Below are 22607 nucleotides of genomic sequence, written 5' to 3' on the forward strand. Positions count from 1 at the left end.
CATGCTCTTCAGTATTTTCTAAAACAGAGCAGTCGCGCTTTCGCTGATAAGTGGGCATTTTGGCTAAAATGTTTTTGATAGAATTATCCATTACAGCCGTTAATTGTTGCATAGTAAGGAGTATTGGCGCACTAGATGTACTAGGGGCCTCCTGTGTGGGCAAGACTGGTGTAGACGAAGGAGGGGATGATGCAGTACCATGCTTACTCCCCTCACTTGAGGAATCATCTTGGGCATCATTTTCTCTAAATTTTGTGTCACATAAATCACATCTATTTAAATGAGAAGGAACCTTGGCTTCCCCACATACAGAACACAGTCTATCTGGTAGTTCAGACATGTTAAACAGGCATAAACTTGATAACAAAGTACAAAAAACGTTTTAAAATAAAACCGTTACTGTCACTTTAAATTTTAAACTGAACACACTTTATTACTGCAAATGTGAAAAAGTATGAAGGAATTGTTCAAAATTCACCAAAATTTCACCACAGTGTCTTAAAGCCTTAAAAGTATTGCACACCAAATTTGAAAGCTTTAACTCTTAAAATAACGGAACCGGAGCCGTTTTTATATTTAACCCCTTTACAGTCCCTGGTATCTGCTTTGCTGAGACCCAACCAAGCCCAAAGGGGAATACGATACCAAATGACGCCTTCAGAAAGTCTTTTCTGTGTATCAGAGCTCCTCACACATGCATCTGCATGTCATGCTTCCTAAAAACAAGTGCGCAATAGAGGCGCGAAAATGAGGCTCTGCCTATGATTAGGGAAAGCCCCTAGAGGATAAGGTGTCCAATACAGTGCCTGCCGGTTATTTTACATAATTCCCAAGAATAAAATAATTCCTCAAAGCTATGAAGTATAAAATATGTTTATATATCAATCGTTTTAGCCCAGAAAATGTCTACAGTCTTAAAAGCCCTTGTGAAGCCCTTTTTTTCTTATGTAATAAAAATGGCTTACCGGATCCCATAGGGAAAATGACAGCTTCCAGCATTACATCGTCTTGTTAGAAATGTGTCATACCTCAAGCAGCAAAAGTCTGCTCACTGTTTCCCCCAACTGAAGTTAATTCCTCTCAACAGTCCTGTGTGGAAACAGCCATCGATTTTAGTAACGGTTGCTAAAATCATTTTCCTCTTACAAACAGAAATCTTCATCACCTTTCTGTTTCAGAGTAAATAGTACATACCAGCACTATTTTAAAATAACAAACTCTTGATTGAATAATAAAAACTACAGTTAAACACCAAAAAACTCTAAGCCATCTCCGTGGAGATGTTGCCTGTACAACGGCAAAGAGAATGACTGGGGAAGGCGGAGCCTAGGAGGGATCATGTGACCAGCTTTGCTGGGCTCTTTGCCATTTCCTGTTGGGGAAGAGAATATCCCACAAGTAAGGATGACGCCGTGGACCGGACACACCTATGTTGGAGAAATCATAATATGCAAATTGTTAATTTACAGCAGATCAGCCTTTTAGAATATATAAACTAATTATGCAAACTAAAGCAGTTTGATCAGCTTGCTGCATTAGAAATACAAAATAATTGTTGTGGTACTACAGGATTGGGAGCCCTGCATAAAATAGAGTCAAAGTGCCCCTTAATGGGTTAAAAGGGGGTTCAATTTGCTGTTCAACACACAAAACTGTGGACAGATGGGGGATACACAAAAACATAATTTATGCTTACCTGATAAATTTATTTCTCTTGTAGTGTGTTCAGTCCACGGGTCATCCATTACTTATGGGATATATTCTCCTTCCCAACAGGAAGTTGCAAGAGGATCACCCAAGCAGAGCTGCCATATAGCTCCTCCCCTCACGTCATATCCAGTCATTCGACCGAAACAAGACGAGAAAGGAGAAACTATAAGGTGCAGTGGTGACTGGAGTTATAATTTTAAAATTTAGAACCTGCCTTAAAAAAAGACAGGGCGGGCCGTGGACTGAACACACTACAAGAGAAATAAATTTATCAGGTAAGCATAAATTATGTTTTCTCTTGTTAAGTGTAGTCAGTCCACGGGTCATCCATTACTTATGGGATACCAATACCAAAGCTAAGTACACGGATGATGGGAGGGACAAGGCAGGAACATTAACAGAAGGAACCACTGCCTGTAGAACCTTTCTCCCAAAACCAGCCTCCGAAGAAGCGAAAGTGTCAAATTTGTAAAATTTGGAAAAAGTATGAAGTGAAGACCAAGTTGCAGCCTTGCAAATCTGTTCAACAGAGGCCTCATTCTTAAAGGCCCAGGTGGAAGCCACAGCTCTAGTGGAATGAGCTGTAATTCTTTCAGGAGGCTGCTGTCCAGCAGTCTCATAGGCTAAACGTATTATGCTACGAAGCCAAAAAGAGAGAGAGGTAGCCGAAGCCTTTTGACCTCTCCTCTGTCCAGAGTAAACGACAAACAGAGAAGAAGTTTGTCTAAAATCTTTAGTTGCCTATAAGTAGAACTTCAGAGCACGGACCACGTCTAGATTATGCAAAAGACATTCCTTCTTTGAAGAAGGATTAGGACATAATGATGGAACAACAATCTCTTGATTGATATTCCTGTTAGAAACAACCTTAGGTAAAAACCCAGGTTTAGTACGCAGAACTACCTTGTCTGAATGAAAGATCAGATAAGGAGAATCACAATGTAAGGCAGATAACTCAGAGACTCTTCGAGCCGAGGAAATAGCCATCAAAAACAAAACTTTCCAAGATAAAAGCTTAATATCAATGGAATGAAGGGGTTCAAACGGAACACCCTGAAGAACTTTAAGAACCAAGTTTAAGCTCCACGGAGGAGCAACAGCTTTAAACACAGGCTTAATTCTAGCCAAAGCCTGACAAAAGGCCTGGACGTCTGGATGCTCCGCCAGACGTTTGTGTAAAAGAATAGACAGAGCTGAAATCTGTCCCTTTAGCGAACTAGCGGATAAACCCTTTTCTAAACCCTCTTGTAGAAAAGCTAATATCCTAGGAATCCTAACCTTACTCCATGAGTAACTCTTGGATTCGCACCAATATAAATATTTACGCCATATCTTATGGTAAATTTTTCTTGTCACAGGTTTCCGAGCCTGTATTAATGTATCAATAACCGAATCCGAAAACCCACGCTTTGATAGAATAAAGCGTTCAATTTCCAGGCAGTCAGCCTCAGAGAAATTAGGTTTGGATGGTTGAAAGGACCCTGAATTAGAAGGTCCTGCCTCAGAGGAAGAGACCATGGTGGACAGGACGCCATGTCCACTAGGTCTGCATACCAGGTCCTGCGTGGCCACGCAGGCGCTATCAGAATTACCAATGCCCTCTCCTGTTTGATCCTGGCAATCAGCCGAGGTAGCAACGGAAATGGTGGAAACACATAAGCTATGTTGAAAACCCAAGGGGCTGCTAATGCATCTACCAGCACCGCTCCCGGGTCCCTGGACCTGGATCCGTAACAAGGAAGCTTCGCGTTCTGGCGAGATGCCATGAGATCCAGATCCGGTTTGCCCCAACGACGAATCAGTTGAGCAAATACCTCCGGGTGAAGTTCCCACTCTCCCGGATGAAAGGTCTGGCGACTTAGGAAATCCGCCTCCCAGTTCTCTACGCCTGGGATGTGAATCGCTGACAGGTGGCAAGAGTGAGACTCTGCCCAGCGAATTATCTTCGAGACTTCCAACATAGCTAGGGAACTCCTGGTTCCCCCTTGATGATTGATGTAAGCCACAGTCGTGATATTGTCCGACTGAAATCTGATGAACCTCAGCTTTGCTAACTGAGGCCAAGCCAGAAGAGCATTGAATATTGCTCTTAATTCTAGAATGTTTATTGGGAGGAGTTTCTCCTCCTGAGTCCACGATCCCTGAGCCTTCAGGGAATTCCAGACTACTCCCCAGCCTAGAAGGCTGGCATCCGTTGTTACAATCGTCCAATCTGGCCTGCGAAAGGTCATTCCTTTGGACAGATGAACCGGTGACAACCACCAGAGAAGCGAATCTCTGGTCTCCTGGTCCAGATTTAGCAAAGGGGACAGATCTGAGTAATCCCCGTTCCATTGATTGCGCATGCATAGTTGCAGTGGTCTGAGATGCAGGCGCGCAAATGGCACTATGTCCATTGCCGCTACCATTAAGCCGATTACCTCCATACACTGAGCTATGGGTTTGGAATGGAATGAAGGACACGGCAAGCATTGAGAATCTTTGATAACCTGGACTCCGTCAGGTAAATCTTCATCTCTACAGAATCTATAAGAGTCCCTAGAAAAGGAACCCGTGTGAGTGATAACAGAGAACTCTTTTCCACGTTCACTTTCCACCCATGCAACCTCAGAAATGCTAGAACTATCTCTGTATGAGACTTTGCATTCTGAAAACTTGACGCTTGTATCAGAATGTCGTCTAGGTACGGAGCCACCGCTATGCCTCGTGGTCTTAGTACCGCCAGAAGTGAGCCCAGAACCTTCGTAAAAATTCTCGGGGCCGTGGCTAACCCGAAGGGAAGAGCCACAAACTGGTAATGCCTGTCTAGAAAGGCAAACCTCAGGTACTGATAATGATCTTTGTGAATCGGTATATGAAGGTAAGCATCCTTTAAGTCCACCGTGGTCATATATTGACCCTCTTGGATCATGGGTAGGATGGTTCGAATGGTTTCCATCTTGAACGATGGTACCCTTAGGAATTTGTTTAAGATCTTTAAGTCCAAGATTGGTCTGAAGGTTCCCTCTTTTTTGGGAACCACAAATAGATTTGAGTAAAATCCTTGTCCCTGTTCCGATCGCGGAACTGAGTGGATCACCCCCATGATTAAGAGGTCTTGTACACATTGTAGAAATGCCTCTCTCTTTACTAGGTTTGTCGATAACCTCGAAAGATGGAACCTCCCTTGTGGAGGAGAGAATTTGAAATCCAGAAGGTATCCCTGAGATATAATCTTTAACGTCCAGGGATCCTGCACATCTCTTGCCCAAGCCTGGGCAAAGAGAGAAAGTCTGCCCCCCACTAAATCAGTCTCTGGATAGGGGGCCCTGACTTCATGCTGTCTTAGGGGCGGGAGTAGGCTTTCTGGCCTGCTTGCCCTTGTTCCATGACTGGTTGCCTTTCCAACCTTGTCTGTAACGAGCAGTAGTTCCTTCCTGTTTTGGAGCGGAGGAAGTCAATGCTGCTCCTGCCTTGAAGTTACGAAAGGCACGAAAATTAGACTGTTTGGCCTTTGGTTTGGCCCTGTCCTGAGGAAGGGCGTGGCCCTTACCTCCCGTAATGTCAGCAATAATTTCCTTCAAGCCAGGCCCGAATAAGGTCTGCCCTTTGAAAGGAATGTTAAGTAGTTTAGACTTAGAAGTTACATCCGCTGACCAGGATTTAAGCCAGAGCGCTCTGCGCGCCTGTATGGCGAATCCGGAATTTTTAGCCGTAAGTTTGGTTAGATGTACTACGGCATCTGAAACAAACGCATTAGCTTGCTTAAGGGTTCTAACTTTGCTCAAGGCCTCATCCAACGGCTCTGTGCGAATCGCCTCTTCCAGAGACTCAAACCAGAATGCCGCTGCAGCTGTGACAGGCGCAATGCATGCAAGAGGCTGCAATATAAAACCCTTTTGAACAAACATTTTCTTAAGATAACCCTCTAATTTTTTATCCATTGGATCTGAGAAAGCACAGCTATCCTCCACCGGGATAGTGGTACGCTTGGCTAACTTAGAAACTGCTCCCTCCACCTTAGGGACCGTCTGCCATAAGTCTAGTGTGGTGGCGTCTATAGGGAACATTTTTCTAAATATCGGGGGAGGGGAAAAAGGCACACCGGGTCTATCCCACTCCTTACTGATAATTTCTGTAAGTCTTTTTGGTATAGGAAAAACGTCAGTACAGACCGGTACCGCATAGTATCTATCCAACCTACACAATTTCTCTGGAATTGCCACCGTGTCGCAATCATTCAGAGCCGCTAATACCTCCCCTAGTAACACACGGAGGTTCTCAAGCTTAAATTTAAAATTTGAAATTTCTGAATCCGGTCTCCCCGAATCAGAACTGTCACCGACAGAATGAAGCTCACCGTCCTCATGTTCTGCAAGTTGTGACTCAGTATCGGACATGGCTCTCGTGTCATCAGCGCGCTCTGTCCTTAACCCAGAGCTATCGCGTTTGCCCCTTAATTCGGGCATATTATATAATACTTCTTTCATAACATTAGCCATATCATGTAAAGTGATTTGTAAGGGCCTAGATGTACTAGGTGTCTCAATCCTACGCATCTCCCGAGCGGGAGACGCAGGTACTGACACGTGAGGAAAGTTAGGCGGCATAACTTCCCCCTCGTTGTCTGGTGATAGCTTCTTTATCGGTACAGATTGACTTTTATTCAAAGCAATATCAATACAATTGGTACACATCGTTCTATTGGGCTCCACATTGGCTTTTGAACATGATGAACAAACAGTTTCCTCTGAATCAGACATGTTTAAAACAGACTTAGCAATGAAACTAACAAGCTTGGAAATCACTTTCAATAATTTTTACAAGCAATATAAAAAACGCTGCAGCGCTTCAAAAATACAGATATAATTAAACAATTCTTAAGAAGAAGTGTACTATTAGCAGAGGATTGCACCCATTAGCAAAAGGATGATTAACCCCTCGATACCCAAAACGGATAAAACATATCAATTAAGATTTAACGCTTTTAATCACAGTCAGCACACTGTCACAGATCTGCTGTGACTGATTACCTCCCTCACAAATGAAATTTGAAGACCCCTGAGCTCTCTAGAGACGTCCTGGATCAAGGAGGAAGAAGCAGAAAGACTGTGCAATAATTTTAACTGCGCAACAAGGCGCTAAAACAAGGGCCCTCCCACTCCAATCACAACAGTGGGAGCCCTGATATAACGGTTTCCATGCAGAAAAATATGTTAGCCATGTGGAAAAAATCATGCCCAAAGCGATTTATCACCAAAGTACCTCACAAAAAAACGAATAACATGCCAGTAAACGTTTTATTAAAAAACAACATTTTTCAATGTCATGCAAAGCTATCACTAAGCCTGCTACCAGTCGCTACCACTGCAGAGAAGGCTTAAGTATTATTTCAGTGTTAACAGTATTTACTCAGTCAAATTCTAGTCCCTAGAATATAACTCGACTGCGCATACATTTATCAGCCTGATACCAGTTGCTACTACTGCATTTAAGGCTGTACTTACATCATACGGTAACAGCAGTATTTTCTTAGTCAATTCCATTCCCAGAAAATAAAGTACCGCACATACCTCATTTGCGGAGGACCCCGCATGCTATTCCCAGTCTGAAGTTACCCCACTCCTCAGAATGTCGAGAACAGCCAGTGGATCTTAGTTACGCCTGCTAAGATCATAGATAAAAAACGCAGGCAGTTTCTTCTTCCAAATACTGCCTGAGACAGAAAAACAGCACACTCCGGTGCCATTTAAAATAACAAACTTTTGATTGAAGAATAGTTAATAGTTAAGTAAAAACTCCAGCTCCTCTCGCGACCTCCTTTGTTGAGGGTTGCAAGAGAATGACTGGATATGACATGTGAGGGGAGGAGCTATATGGCAGCTCTGCTTGGGTGATCCTCTTGCAACTTCCTGTTGGGAAGGAGAATATATCCCATAAGTAATGGATGACCCGTGGACTGAACACACTTTACAAGAGAAAAGCAAATTGCTGTACAAACCTGGGATTAAAATTATTCACACCAGTACTATCCCACAGCACACCTCAAAACATAAAAAGAGCTAAGAGAATAAAAATTAAGTAGCACAGAAAACATTCTACACTTAGCTCACCTTGCAGCACCAACAGGGGGAGCAAGCAAATCACCATAACAATAAGTAAGCCTAAGACTAGTGCAGGATATAGAAATAAACTGTTAAAATTTAAAACTGTGAGAAAAAAAAACACCTCTGCAAAGGCCAAACTGCCCTGTAAGAGATCTAAAAGAGACAGTAGTCATTTGTAGAAAAATGCAAAAAAAGGTTTTTGAGGTAAAAAAAAAATGTAAATTGAGCTGCAAAGGAGTCCTAAGCATGCTAGATAAGAACTATCCTGTGCCTCATTCCCCCAAATTAATGTGTTAAACACATAGGTAAAGCTCCTAAGGTGTAAGGCTGTGACCCCCATCTATGTAGTACCTGTAAGGAAAGTACTATTGGATAGCTCCTGGGCTGGTGCCTGAGTCACTTACCTGGACTGAAGCACCCCTTCACTGTGTCTTACCAGAATGCTGAGGCCTTTCTCCCTCACAGGTTGCTGATCCAGTAGAGCGCTAATCCAGTGCAAGTAACTATACTGCAGAGGATACTGCGGATATACCTGTAACCCCTCAGGGGGAGGCTAGGGACCAGTCCCTGCGACGCCTGAGAGCAGTTATGGACGTTACATTAGGGTTATGGGAAACACATAACAGAGGTAATCATCATCCCTGTTTCACTTAGAGTGTCTTCTTAAATCTTCTTGGAGTGAAGTTGCCTAGGGGTACTGGGTCACATGTCAGGTCTGAGCCCACGAATCATTTAAAAAAAAAACCCATATAGTAGATAAGAGCACCTTTAAAATCTTCAACCTCTCTCCTCAGAGGCCAAGAACAAACTGGAGAGGGAGAGAAGGTGGGAGAGACAGGCTGGAATATATCCTGCATGTTATGAAGCTATGGACTCTCATCAGCTAAGAAAGAAATATATCTATGTGAATATATACAGATATATATATATACACACACACACACACACACACACAGATATGTATGGAAATATATATTTAGAAATACAAAGAACATTTTCATCCAAGTGAAGAACATTGGAATGTAAAATATTTACAGTAAAACATTAAAATCGATTAAAAAATATTTTTCACGTTTAAATGTATTTGAGTGAAAATGAGTGAAAAGGCCTCCAAAGTGTGTGTGTATATGTATATCTATCTATCTATCTATCTATATATATATATATATATATATAAACACACACATATTTTAGTAATATTACATCAAATTACACCTAAATATGTATTGCAGGTGTCAATATAACATGGAATAAGAAATGGTTACAAAACTAAAAAACTCAACACTGTTATTATAACTGTTAGAATAAATATAAAAATTTATATCAAAATTATGATTTTTGACCAATGGGTCTAATAATTGATATATAGTCAAAGTTGTAAAAGAAGGTTATTTGTTTAAAAAGAAAATAAAAACACTGCATTTTGTTAAAACATTTTAACACTAAAATGTTGTGCCTTAAGATATTTTTTGTAGGTTTTGCTTTGAATGGAATGCATACCTTCCAAGGCTACTAGAGAATTTTACAACATGATAGATGCAGTCATTGTTTAAATATCCGCAAAATATGCTATGAAATATTCACATAACTTACAATATTAAATTAGCAGTATTTATATACAGTCAAAAAGAGAAGAAAAAGTACCTTGCAAATGGGATATAAGATATGCTGTACCTAGAGATGAGAAAGAAAAAAAAAAAAAGAATTTAATGCAAGACTAGAGAATTGTAATCAGTTGAGTGCAGAGCTCTGCCTTTCTAGTGTAAATGCTGTTCTGTCTGAAGTGTGTTTCTTTACAGCAAATAGCAACAGGAAACCATCTCTATGCCCTCATGTTTTTATTTTCAAATGAATTCCTGAGTAGTGTCAAAGAAAGTTTACAAATATGTGCATATATTTTAAATGCGTTTTATATGGGGACACACACACATATATATATATATATTTATCCACACACACATCTATCTATGTACACACACACACACACATACATATACTGTATATCTATATCTATACACACACACACACATATATATATATATATATACAAACACATTATATATATATATATATATATATATATATATATATATATACACACACACAAACATTATATATATATATACACACATACACACATATATATATATACACATACACACACACATATATATATATATATATATATATATATATATATATATATATATATATACACACACACACACACACACACATATATATATATATATATATATATACACACACACATATATATATATATATGTGTGTGTGTGTATATATATGCGTGTATATATGTGTGTGTGTGCTTGTGTGTGTGTATATATATATATATATATATATATATATATATATATATATATATATATATATATATATATATATATATATATACACACACACACATATACATACACAAACACACACATATATATATATTAATTATACACACACACATATATTTTTTTTAAACGGGGAAAGTCCACAGCTGCATTCATTACTTTTGGGAAATACAGAACCTGGCCACCAGGAGGAGGCAGACACCCCAGCCAAAGGCTTAAATACCTCCCCCATTTCCCTCATCCCCCAGTCATTCTTTGCCTTTGTCACAGGAGGTTGGCAGACAAGTGTCGGAAGATTTGGTCTAGTCTCTTATGGAGGGTAGTACTCTTTGGAATGAGACTGGAGTTTTAAGTAGTCCGGAGATGCAGGGAGAGTCTTTCTGCGAAACCATCCCGACTCATTAACAACTCCATAGGCAATCAGCGTTGACGAGTTTCGCTGCCTGCTTTCCTTGCTCAAGTCTTTGTCAGAAGTGACGCTACTATCTGTCACACTTGAAGGGCCGTGTTCCTCTTCCACGGCGTAGATTCTGGTGAGATCGTTTCATTTTACTTTCAATATGTGTATGTAATGTATATGAATAAGTAAGGGTCTCAGTGGGACTGCTTTATGTTTTGGAATCATGGGTTAATATCTCCTGAGGGAGGTTATTGAACAGGGGGGACTTTAATCATGTTTGTTATGTGATTCTGTCTGCTAATGTGTATTGATGCTTTTTGTCAGGCTGCACAGTCTTTATGGACTGGCGCGCTTTTCTATGGCCTGCACGGAGAACCCTGTGACCGGGCGTGGTCACTTTTCTGTTCTCCATTTCCGTATTCCTGACCGCATGGCGACGGAGAGAATCTGTTTCGCTAGTTGTCTGGGTCATAGGAGGTGGTAAGTGCCCCAGCCATTGGGGGTGTAAGGTGCTGTTTATTTTTCATCCATAATTTCAATCACCAGTTATGGAGGATTCTAATTTTGCGGAGACGGATGTCTCTGATTCAGATTCTACTTCTTGCGAAGAATATATGAAATGGTCTGGGTAATCCATGCCCATCAGTTATGTTCCGAATGCCGCTTTAGAGTCCTCCTTTCTCCCGAATCGGGGAACTTAAGAGTCCGCAGAGCCATCCGCCCCTGAGGATTCCATATCCCATGAGGCGCTCGCCCTAGATCCTTCTTTTGCTACGCCAGCAGGTGTCCCAAATGCCGTTACCCCTTCTCCGGAAGGCGGCTTGTTTGCTCCAGAAGTTACAGCACAGTTTCGCACGGCCATATCTATGGTGTTGGCGCATTTATATCTTCCTGGAAGATACTGTCCGTGTTCTGCTAACCAGGGCTCGTCAGGCGTGGGTTCGTCTGGATCAGATCAGCCCTCTGGGGAAGCAGTTTCCTCTGAGGCTTCAGGGGTCCAACCCTCGGGGCCGGGGTCATCAGTTGCCCCGGCGGAGGTAAGTTTTGACTTTCGTTATAGACTGGCGCACCTTCGTGTCCTTCTGAGGCATTTTTTGGTAGTGCTGGAGGATTCCAGTCCTAATAGGTCGATGGATCCTCGGTCTTCCGTTCCAGACGGCAAGCTGGGTTAGACGCATGAGGATGAAGTCAATCTCCATGGCGTCTCCATTTTTCTTTTTTTGGGGTATCTTATTCCAGTTCTGAGCTTTGGAAGAATTGGGCCTGGCTGGTCCTGTTAGTGTGTCCATTCTTCTTGGGCATTCACCTGCGGGTGCTGCCTTCATTTACTTTGATCCGGTTAGGATGTATTTTAATTCATTTTGAGAAGCTCATGTCTGTTATAGTTTTTCCTTTTGGAAAACATTTCTTTTCTGGAATTTGATACTAGCGATTTTGTGGTCACTTTAGCACTTCCGCAGAAGTTTGATAATATGTGTTAGGACATTGTTATCGCTATCGTTTGTTATGTCTGTCCCTACAGGGATTCGACTTCTCTGTGGCCTTGGACAGTTCCGAGGTGCCCTATATATCAGGCTAGTCCTGGTCAGGCACTAGTTTTTCTGTTCCTTGATGTTTATATCATCCACGTGGTGCCTGTTATAACTGGCTGGTCCGGTTGGGGTGCCGAGTTTGGTCACTCCGGTGAGGAGTTTATTTTTCTTGATTTTATATGTTATAGGAGGCCTTTTGTTCCTAGACGTTAGGCTGGTCCTCGTTATTCCTTTGGGTGGGGAATCAGAGGGGATTGGGCTCAGTCCTCAATGTCCTGTTCCTGATTGTTGGCAGGGTTATCGTGGTTGGATCCTGCTAAGGCTTACTCTGGGGGTTCCTGAGGTCCTTTGGAAGTTCAGATGACTCTAGATATCCGTTGTACCAGGTTGGGTGGCAATTCTCGTCTCCTTTATGGGTATTCTTTTTCTTGGATTGTCCTTTGGGAATTCTTGGCGACTATACCTCTTCCTTATGGGGTCGAGGTTGCTGTGCCGCTTTTTTCCCCTTCATTGGGGCTGGTTTTCTGGAAGCTCTGGTTTTTGGCCCTTTGTTTCCCCCTTTGGCATCTCGGCTGTTTCCATATTTTTGGAAGCTCTGGAGATTGTGTTGTGTCTTTTTCCTGCGGTTGCCCCTGCTAGGCGTTTAGGTTGCCTATGGCCACGCCACTCTGAAAGCACCTGATCTTGTCTCAGGAGATAAGCAGGGTTTAGCTTGGTTAGTACTTGGAATGCTTGTTCATTCGTAAATTCCTTGAGCTGTAGGGGTTTCTGGGAGATTGATCCTGAGAGGAATTTTTGGAGACTATTAATCTTCTCGATCTAGATCTCTAGGTTTTTGAGCGCTGTTCTCTTGTAAGTTTTCCTTAGTCTTTAGAATTATTGTCCCTCTAGCCTTTAGGTGTTAAGCTCCCTGTCTCTGGGATACTTACGTGAACGTTCAGTGTTCAAGGTCCCTTGGACACGGCTGTGATTGCATCACCTATGGTGCTAGGTCTTCTCCGGATGGGGTAGCCCATGGGTTCCTCAGGGGTTATTTATTTAAAGCTGGCTCCGGGTGTCCGTTTTTTTGGCCCTGATCCGTGTCTTGACTGGATGTGTTGGGGTTTTTCTATGTCCTGATCTCTTAGATGGATCTGGGCGGCCCAGTTTTCCGGTTCCGGAACGTCCTCTTGTCTCTTTGGCGGGGTTTTCTTTCTTTTAACAGAGAATTGGAATTCTTCTGGCCGGCTGTAGTGGCCGGATGGTTCCTGTCAATCGGTATTGTCCTTTTGATGTCCGTCTACAGTTTTACGCTTTATGCCTGTGGGCGGGTGAGCGTTTATGTTTGTGTTTCCCCTCCTTTTGGGGGTGGACTGGGCATACCACAGTATCCGCCTGGTGCCTCGGAGGTCCTTCACTTCCTCTGTTCAGTGGGGTCCTCCCTGCCTTGTGTGCAGGATGTCATGTGACGGGTTGGATCTGGTGTCATGCCGTCTCTGTAGGGGGAATCCCTTTTTGGGTGTGCCCCTTCTATTGGGAAGGGAGCTGTGCCTGAGTTCTGGAACCCAAGCTCGTTCTTGGGGGGTCTGGATCCCCTCCTCATTCCTGAAGGTCTTAGTGGTTCGGGGAACTTTTAATTCCCTTGTCCTTGTGGACATTGCCAGTTGCTTTGGTACTGGGTCCGTTACCTCTGAGTAGGGGTCAGGGGTCTGAAGGCCCTGTTGAGCCTTGACCGCGTATCTTCGATAGATTGTGTGGAAGTTTTCACAGTGTTTCCTTCCATCAGCAGGTAGCTCTTGCTCTGCTGGGTTTTGGGTGCTATCCTTTCCTCCCTTTCTTTTTGGGAGGGAGTTGCTCTGCACTTTTTCTTCTGAGGTTTTCCTCTGGGAGAGTCCTGGTGCAGATGCCTAGCTTTGTTCAGCTAGTTTTGATGGCTTGTGTCTGCTGAGACCTCTTTTGCAGAGGGAAGCCTGTGGCTTCATCTGGAGCATACTTAGATATTATGGTGCTGTTTTGATCGGTTCCCGGGGGTGGATTTATTCCTCGGTCGCTCTATCCTGAGTGCGGGTTTGCACTTGTGCTCGGTTGAGTCTAGTAATTCTGGGCGGTCTCTAGCAAGGGCCTTGTTGGTTTTAACTGATGGGCAATTACTTGGTACTTTCCATTTTTTGTTTGGTCCTTCTGCTTCTGGTGAAGCAGTTTTTTTTGTCAGGGTTTGGATGATTTCAGGCTGTGGTGCCCTCAGAAGGGGCCGCCTCTTGTACTCGCCTGTTTTGCATTCAGTGTCTATAGCTTGGGTATTGTTTACCCAAAATTAATGAATGCAGCTGTGGACTCTCCCCGTTTAAAAAGAAAATCTTAAATTATGCTTACCTGATAATTTTCTTTCCTTCTGACGGGGAGAGTTCACAGCTCCCTGCCCGCGTTTTTATCTGGGGCGGCCGTATTTTTTATTCTTCTGGCAACTTTTTCACCCTGGTATTTCTCCTACTGTAACTTGTTCCCTCGACAGAATGACTGGGGGATGAGGGAAGTGGGGGAGGTATTTAAAGGGACAGTCTAGGCCAAAATAAACTTTCATGATTCAGATAGAGCATGTAATTTTGAACAATTTTCCAATTTACTTTTATCACCAATTTTGCTTTGTTCTCTTGGTATTCTTAGTTGAAAACTTAACCTAGGAGGTTCATATGCTAATTTCTTAGACCTTGAAGCCCACCTCTTTCAGATTGCATTTTAACAGTTTTTCACCACTAGAGGCTGTTAGTTCACGTATTTCATATAGATAACACTGTGCTCGTGCACGAGAAGTTATCTGGGAGCAGGCACTGATTGGCTAGACTGCAAGTCTGTCAAAAGAACTGAAAAAAGGGGCAGTTTGCAGAGGCTTAGATACAAGATAATTACAGAGGTTAAAAGTATATTATTATAAATGTGTTCGTTATGCAAAACTGGGAAATGGGTAATAAAGGGATTATCTATCTTTTAAAACAATACAAATTCTGGTGTAGACTGTCCCTTTAAGCCTTTGGCTGGGGTGTCTTTGCCTCCTCTTGGTGGACAGGTTCTGTATTTCCCAAAAGTAATTAATGCAGCTGTGGACTCTCCCCGTCAGAAGAAAATAAAATTATCAGGTAAGCATAATTTAAGAGATAGAGATATATATATATATATATATATATATATATATATATATATATATATATATATATATATATATATATATATATATATATATATATATATACACACACACATACACATTTATGTTCATGTTTAGACACTAGGTAATTTTAAAGTAGGCTCTTTCTATAAAATGTGTGGTTTCCATAGCTTTATTAATGTATGTGCAGATCAAGGATTGCATTTTTTATTGGAATACTATTGTAAGAATAAATAGATTTCCTTAAGTGCAATATTATCCATATATGAGGCTAAATGTCTTATTTGACAGCTGGATAAGATGACAATCTATTTTTCTGCCAGACCTTGTGCTTAACACATAAAAACTACCACACCAAAGTATCAATTTGTATCAATATGAATTAAATTAAAACAAATAAAAGTATAAGATATATTGGCGCTTTCAGAAGTTTATAAGAGAAAATAATTAGCCCTATTGAATACATGACCAGCAGGCCATCTGGAAGTACCTGCATACTAATGGCATGGCAAAAGGCTTAATAACATTATTAAAATATAATATAGACAAAAGAGCAATAGAAATATACATTACCATGCCATTGCCAAAAACTGCAACACACAGAAAAGTAGTGTAAGTCCTTTGTTTTTCCACTACAAAGAAATGTAAAGTTCTCATTAACATACATCATAATCCATTAAATGTGTAGCTACCCCCCTTACTATAGTTTTTTTTTTTTTTTTTTTAAAGGAACATGAAATGCCAACTTTTTCTTTCATGATTCAGATAGAGCATGACATTTTTAAAAAACATTTTAATTTATTTATATTATTAAATTGTCTTCATTTTCTTGGAATCTTTTGTTGAAAAGCAGGGGACGTAAGCTTAGGAGTGTGCACGCCTGAAGCACTATATGCAGCAGTTTTTCATTTGCAAGAGCACTTAATGGCAGGACTATTTCCTGCCATGTAGTGTTCCAGACGCCTACCTAGGTATCTCTTCAACAAAGAATGTCATGGAAACAAATTGGAAACTTTTTTAAAAATGGTATGCTCTGTCTGAATCACAAAATAATATTTTTGGGGGTCATATCCCTTTAACGATTGTCTAATGTGCTTATACTCATCAGTTTCTGTGATTTTCATTATGCTTTGCTCATAGTGAGTAGTGATTATTTTCTAAACTATCTAATTATAAGTTTAAAGGGACATTCTATTCCCAAATTGTTGAAAAGATAGATAGCGCCTTAACTACCCATTCCTCCAATTTGCATAACCAACACTGTTATATTAATATACTTTATAACCTTTAAACTTCAAAATATCTGCCTGTTTATAAGCCTGTAGTACAGAGGTTAAAAGTATATTAATATAACTGTGTTGGTTATGCAAAATTGAGGAATGGGTAATAAAGGGATTATCTATCTTTACAAACAATAAAAATAAAACTTGAATGTTTTGGCCTTTAGCATCAGTTCAGGGCCGGTGTAAGTATTCTGAGAACCCCATGGAAATTTGCATATTGCTGCCCCAATGTAAAATGCACCCCTTAATTTTATTTTTATGTTAAAGGGCAAGTATATATACCAATGGGGCTATTAGGGCATATTATAATCAGTATAAAAACTCTGCAATAAGCTCGTTTTAAAAGAAAATCCCTACAATACTTAGACACTGTACTCAAAAGTTTTTCTCTCCGTTCCATTTAAAGCAGAATATTTAAAAACCTATTAGAATGCTTTGGCCTTTTTAAGAATTCTATATTCCTATGTTGAATAATCTAACTTTATCTGTGGGGTATGTCCCAATCAACCAGTGAGTAATAAGTACATATATATCACTTGTACACCAACACGCACTTCCTCTTAGTCTCACTTTACATTTTTTCTTTGTATATTCCTTTTCCATACTGTGGGTGGTCACCCATGTTATAGCAAACAGACAAAAGCAGCTGCTGTTTCCATCTAAGTCTGCTATAACATGGGTGATCACCCACAGTATGGAAAAGGAATATAGAAAGAATCCGGGTGAGTTGTAACAAGTGTTGTTACAGCGCCTTGCAACACGGTCAAGCATCTACAGGCACACCTCTCAGAGGAGAGGGGGCGTGCCCTATAGTGAAGTTACATGCTGCGGTTTGCCTCGGGACTGAACAGAGAGTAATGTCTTCAAGGCTGGAGGCTTCACTTTTAATCTTGATGCAAGTGGCCTTTGTCTCCTTGGCTGGATTTCAGTTGGGACCTAGTGAGCAGTGAATACTGCAGTCAAAGCAGTTTCTGACATTTTTCGCTACATTTTAAATAAGAGTCTGCACTAATTTTCCTTGCAATGGGTTTTTTATCAAACTATTCACAGATCTATCTCCTCAAATTTGATACTTAAAGGAACATTATACACTAGATTTTTCTTTGCATAAATGTTTTGTAGATGATCCATTTATATAGCCCCAGCAGGTTTTCTTTTGTAAAAATGTATAGGTTTTCATATTTTTACATAACATTGTGCTAATTTTCAGACTCCTAACCAAGCCACAAAGTTTTAGGAGAATACCGATGTATACTCCAGCTTGCTCCTGTTTGTGTAAAGGGTCTTTTCATATACAGAGGAAGGTGGGAGTGTCTGCTTTCACTGGGTGTTCCAGTCAACCTAATCAAACCTAATCCTAAACTGGGAGCTTCTAAGTAAGTTTTTAAAATGTTCTATATTGGATTTTTAGACCAGCATCTGTGCATATTATTCTTTATAGTAGTGTCTATTACATGCAGTTAAATGAAAATTGGTGTATACTGTCCCTTTAAAGAATATACTTTGATTCCTTGAATACGGAATAATATCTAAGATCTTGACTAATATTTATACCAGAGTAGTTTTTATTGGCTAATACATAAGTTAGATTTAGTTACAAAAAAATGTTAAAGACCCAATAGTATAGGTACCCAGTTAATATATACAGTATATATATATATATATATATATATATATATATATATATATATATATATATATATATATATATATATATATATATATATATATAGGTATATCTCACTTTACAGCGCTTTGTGTAGCTGAAGTTCAACCTGCAAAAATTTTGAAACAGTGCTGTAATCGTGAGATTGCGAGAAAAGTGTCTGGCACCATTTTGTTATGCTTAGTTCACTCTGTTTACATCATTACAGTGCAATCTGTATCTCAGTGTTATAGTCTGGCAAATTTTACTACAGTAATTGTCACTATTTTACAGGTACAGTATTTATTGAATACTAATTGAATACTGTGCTGTGCTAATGTTAAACTAAACATAGCACTATTGCACCCCTAATATATGTTAGTTCAAACATGTTTTCAAGTTTTTAAACACACTGGCAAGTGAATAAAAAGCTAAAACTGCCTTGTTTCACTTTAAGGCAGTCTTCACTTTACAGCGGGGCTCCAGTCCCTAACCTGCTGTATGAGCGGGGTATACCTGTATATATATATATATATATATATATATATATATATATATATATATATATATATATAAATTAACTTTTTTTTTTACCTCATACAAAATGTACCACAACGTTTTGATAACGTGAATAATGTGACTATTAAAAGTGTACATAATGGGGGGCGGAGCTAACCGCCATTCTGAGTGGACGTGCATGTGTTGAGTTCCGCTCTAAAAGTATTAAAATGCTTGTTTATTTGGGCTTCTATTGCCGTTCGCCTAGTCGCCTGACTGCAAGTGGTGCTGGACAGGGCCGTGAGGGATCTCGCTCTCCGGAGGGTCGGGGCTTCGCTCCGGAGGACCTCCCTGCCATCTACTCAGGAGGATTCTACTCAGCTGCCTGAAAGAGGCCCTCAGATGAATCGGACCACTGCTCCTAGTGCAAGTGAACAGGGACACGAATTCCCTGGAGAGAGTCTCATATAAAACTAATATACCATACCTATTACACTCCTGAAAAAGGGTATAGGTGGCACAATAAGAAATTCAATAAGTGTCCAAAATGTAGCCTTCCAGCCACAAATTTAATTCATATAATTTGGGCACTTCCCAAAATTTTTACTCAAATTATTTAAACTAACCCCTTTTACATTTACCTTGAAAGATATTTTTTTTTCTGGTGGACAAGAATTTACCTTCTAATGAGTCTAAGATAATAAACCCTGTTATTCTTGCCGCCAGAAATCTAATTTTCAAGAAATGGAAGAGCAATTTCCCTTCAACGGTCACAGAAGTTAAGTATAATCTCAAAAAACAATACATAATTGAGCAATTAGCTACAGACTTAAATTCTGACCGGGAAATAGCTTCCTTTTTCCAAAAAATTGTCTAACTTTATTAAAATATTCCCACCTAGTAAAATAGACCATTTGATCTTTCCATTCAGAAACTCGGAAATAGTCCTGTTGGGTATTTGGTAGGGGAATTAGAGGGGAGGGAGGGGGGGTACGGAAGGTTTTTTTTTTCTCTCCCTCTTCCATGCTCTCTCTCTGGGGGAGGTAGATGATATAGAAGTCTTTATAATTGAGGAACCCTGTTGAACTTCATTGTCTGAATCTCTCAAGTTCTAACATTATCAGTTAAATTGGGTTAGTTTTGATCTTGATCTTTAGTTGTACAGGACAGATGAGGAATCTACACTACTCAGACCATTCACCTTGAATTCCTCATCTGTTTTTTCACAGGATAATAGAGGCAACTTAATAGTGTTAATTATTCTTAGGTCTATTTTTACTTAAGATGGGCTGCCGGTTTTTCTGGTAGTTTACTTTAAAATACAAAACTCCCGACAATGTGCCGAGAAATCTTGGGTGGAAGAAAGTTCAGTTATTTTATTAGTTTGGTTAATATGCAATGTTGATGTAAGCATTAAAGTAATTGTATATTATTGTACCTTCTCCCCCTTCCTTATTATTTTGTTTTTTAATATTCATGGCACACGGTCGGTATAAAATACAAAAATAAAATAAAAAATGTACATAATGTGGGGCGGAGCTAACCGCCATTCTAAATAGACGTGCATGTGTGGAGCTCCGCTCTAAAAGTATTAAAGTGCTTGTTTATTTGGTCTTATACCCAACTTTGGGATTACATTTTAATCCCCCACTAAATCCTGGGACTGTTTGGAACCTTTTTTGTCATAACCCAGTAACGTTCGGGCCCAGTAAGTGACTGTCCCTTCTGTTGCCGTTCGCCTAGCCGCCTGACTGCAAGTGGTGCCGGACAGGGTCCTGAGAGATCTCGCTCTCCGGAGGGTCGGGGCTCTACTCCGGAGGACGTCCCTGCCATCTACTCAGGAGGATTCTACTCAGCTGCCGGAAACAGGCCCTCACATAAATCGGACCGCTGGTCCTAGTGCGAGTGAACAGGGACACAAATTCACGACAGGCGCCAGGCCGGACTGAGTTCAGATACCCGAGGCAACTTGCTCCTGTTGAGTGCTATCGCACCGGAGGGTCGGGGCTCCGCTCCGGAGTGCACGGACGCATCCTCTCCACAGGAACGCAAACATAAGGAGAAACAGAAGTGGCGCGAAAACGGCGCCATCTTGGGCCTTCTGAACTGTTGGAGCTGGAGTTCTTTGCTGATCCCTCAGGGCCTCTATGGCTAGGGTGGTTTCATTGCCCCGGGCCTCGGGAGCTGGATCTCACTGGCCTCGGTGCCTGAGGCACTAACGACATCTCACCCTTTGGGACCAGCCACATGAGTGAGTCTTCAAACCAAGGTAACTTTTACTTGCCATTCCAGGGAAGGACCAAGGTATAGACCTCCTCACTCCCCACAGCCACATATCCTAACCCCCACAAGATACTCTCAGGGGGGGTCACTTCTGGGCTCCAAACTAGTCACAAGACTTAAATAAAGTGGGGCATCATATATACCGACTGGAGGCTGTGAGCTCTGAGACTTAAGGCCTCTCCCTACCTTGTTGGAAACTCGCTGAACAGCGGTACACATAGGAGCAAAATATATAGCCCTCTGGCCTTACCCTTTGGTATACTCATTAACGTTTCCTCCTATTATATCTGGGGACCTTATTTTGTGTTTTCCCGTGCTAGTGTCACACTGTAGACTCTCCATCTTAGGCACCTACGGGACCTCTATGACGGTGATAGTTATACAAGTGGGATATAAAACTAAGGGATAACCCCTCCAACCTTCCATGGACTTAGCTAATAAAGCTCCCACATAAGTTCCCTACATTCCCTACTAACTGGAACAACTGAGGGCTTCTGATAAGGCCTATATATATATATAACAGAATTTATGTTTACCTGATAAATTACTTTCTCCAACGGTGTGTCCGGTCCACGGCGTCATCCTTACTTGTGGGATATTCTCTTCCCCAACAGGAAATGGCAAAGAGCCCAGCAAAGCTGGTCACATGATCCCTCCTAGGCTCCGCCTACCCCAGTCATTCGACCGACGTTAAGGAGGAATATTTGCATAGGAGAAACCATATGATACCGTGGTGACTGTAGTTAAAGAAAATAAAATATCAGACCTGATTAAAAAACCAGGGCGGGCCGTGGACCGGACACACCGTTGGAGAAAGTAATTTATCAGGTAAACATAAATTCTGTTTTCTCCAACATAGGTGTGTCCGGTCCACGGAGTCATCCTTACTTGTGGGAACCAATACCAAAGCTTTAGGACACGGATGAAGGGAGGGAGCAAATCAGGTCACCTAAATGGAAGGCACCACGGCTTGCAAAACCTTTCTCCCAAAAATAGCCTCAGAAGAAGCAAAAGTATCAAACTTGTAAAATTTGGTAAAAGTGTGCAGTGAAGACCAAGTCGCTGCCCTACATATCTGATCAACAGAAGCCTCGTTCTTGAAGGCCCATGTGGAAGCCACAGCCCTAGTGGAATGAGCTGTGATTCTTTCGGGAGGCTGCCGTCCGGCAGTCTCGTAAGCCAATCTGATGATGCTTTTAATCCAAAAAGAGAGAGAGGTAGAAGTTGCTTTTTGACCTCTCCTTTTACCGGAATAAACAACAAACAAGGAAGATGTTTGTCTAAAATCCTTTGTAGCATCTAAATAGAATTTTAGAGCGCGAACAACATCCAAATTGTGCAACAAACGTTCCTTCTTCGAAACTGGTTTCGGACACAGAGAAGGTACGATAATCTCCTGGTTAATGTTTTTGTTAGAAACAACTTTTGGAAGAAAACCAGGTTTAGTACGTAAAACCACCTTATCTGCATGGAACACCAGATAAGGAGGAGAACACTGCAGAGCAGATAATTCTGAAACTCTTCGAGCAGAAGAAATTGCAACCAAAAACAAAACTTTCCAAGATAATAACTTAATATCAACGGAATGTAAGGGTTCAAACGGAACCCCCTGAAGAACTGAAAGAACTAAGTTGAGACTCCAAGGAGGAGTCAAAGGTTTGTAAA

The 22607-nt window shown here is 41.0% G+C and overlaps 1 protein-coding gene across 1 annotated transcript in view; it reads right to left on the bottom strand.

Annotated features, from left to right (window-relative positions):
• SFT2D2 (SFT2 domain containing 2) overlaps positions 1-22607 on the bottom strand; it is a 267916-nt gene that overhangs the window by 24532 nt on the left and 220777 nt on the right. Inside the window, exons 6-7 of the mRNA XM_053706876.1 lie at positions 15807-15865; positions 9441-9470 (exon numbers count right to left, since the gene is read on the bottom strand). Coding sequence (XP_053562851.1) covers positions 9441-9470; positions 15807-15865 — 89 coding nt within the window. The remainder of the gene's footprint in view (positions 1-9440; positions 9471-15806; positions 15866-22607) is intronic.

Source organism: Bombina bombina, chromosome 3, assembly GCF_027579735.1.
Source record: "Bombina bombina isolate aBomBom1 chromosome 3, aBomBom1.pri, whole genome shotgun sequence".
Taxonomy (NCBI): domain Eukaryota; kingdom Metazoa; phylum Chordata; class Amphibia; order Anura; family Bombinatoridae; genus Bombina; species Bombina bombina.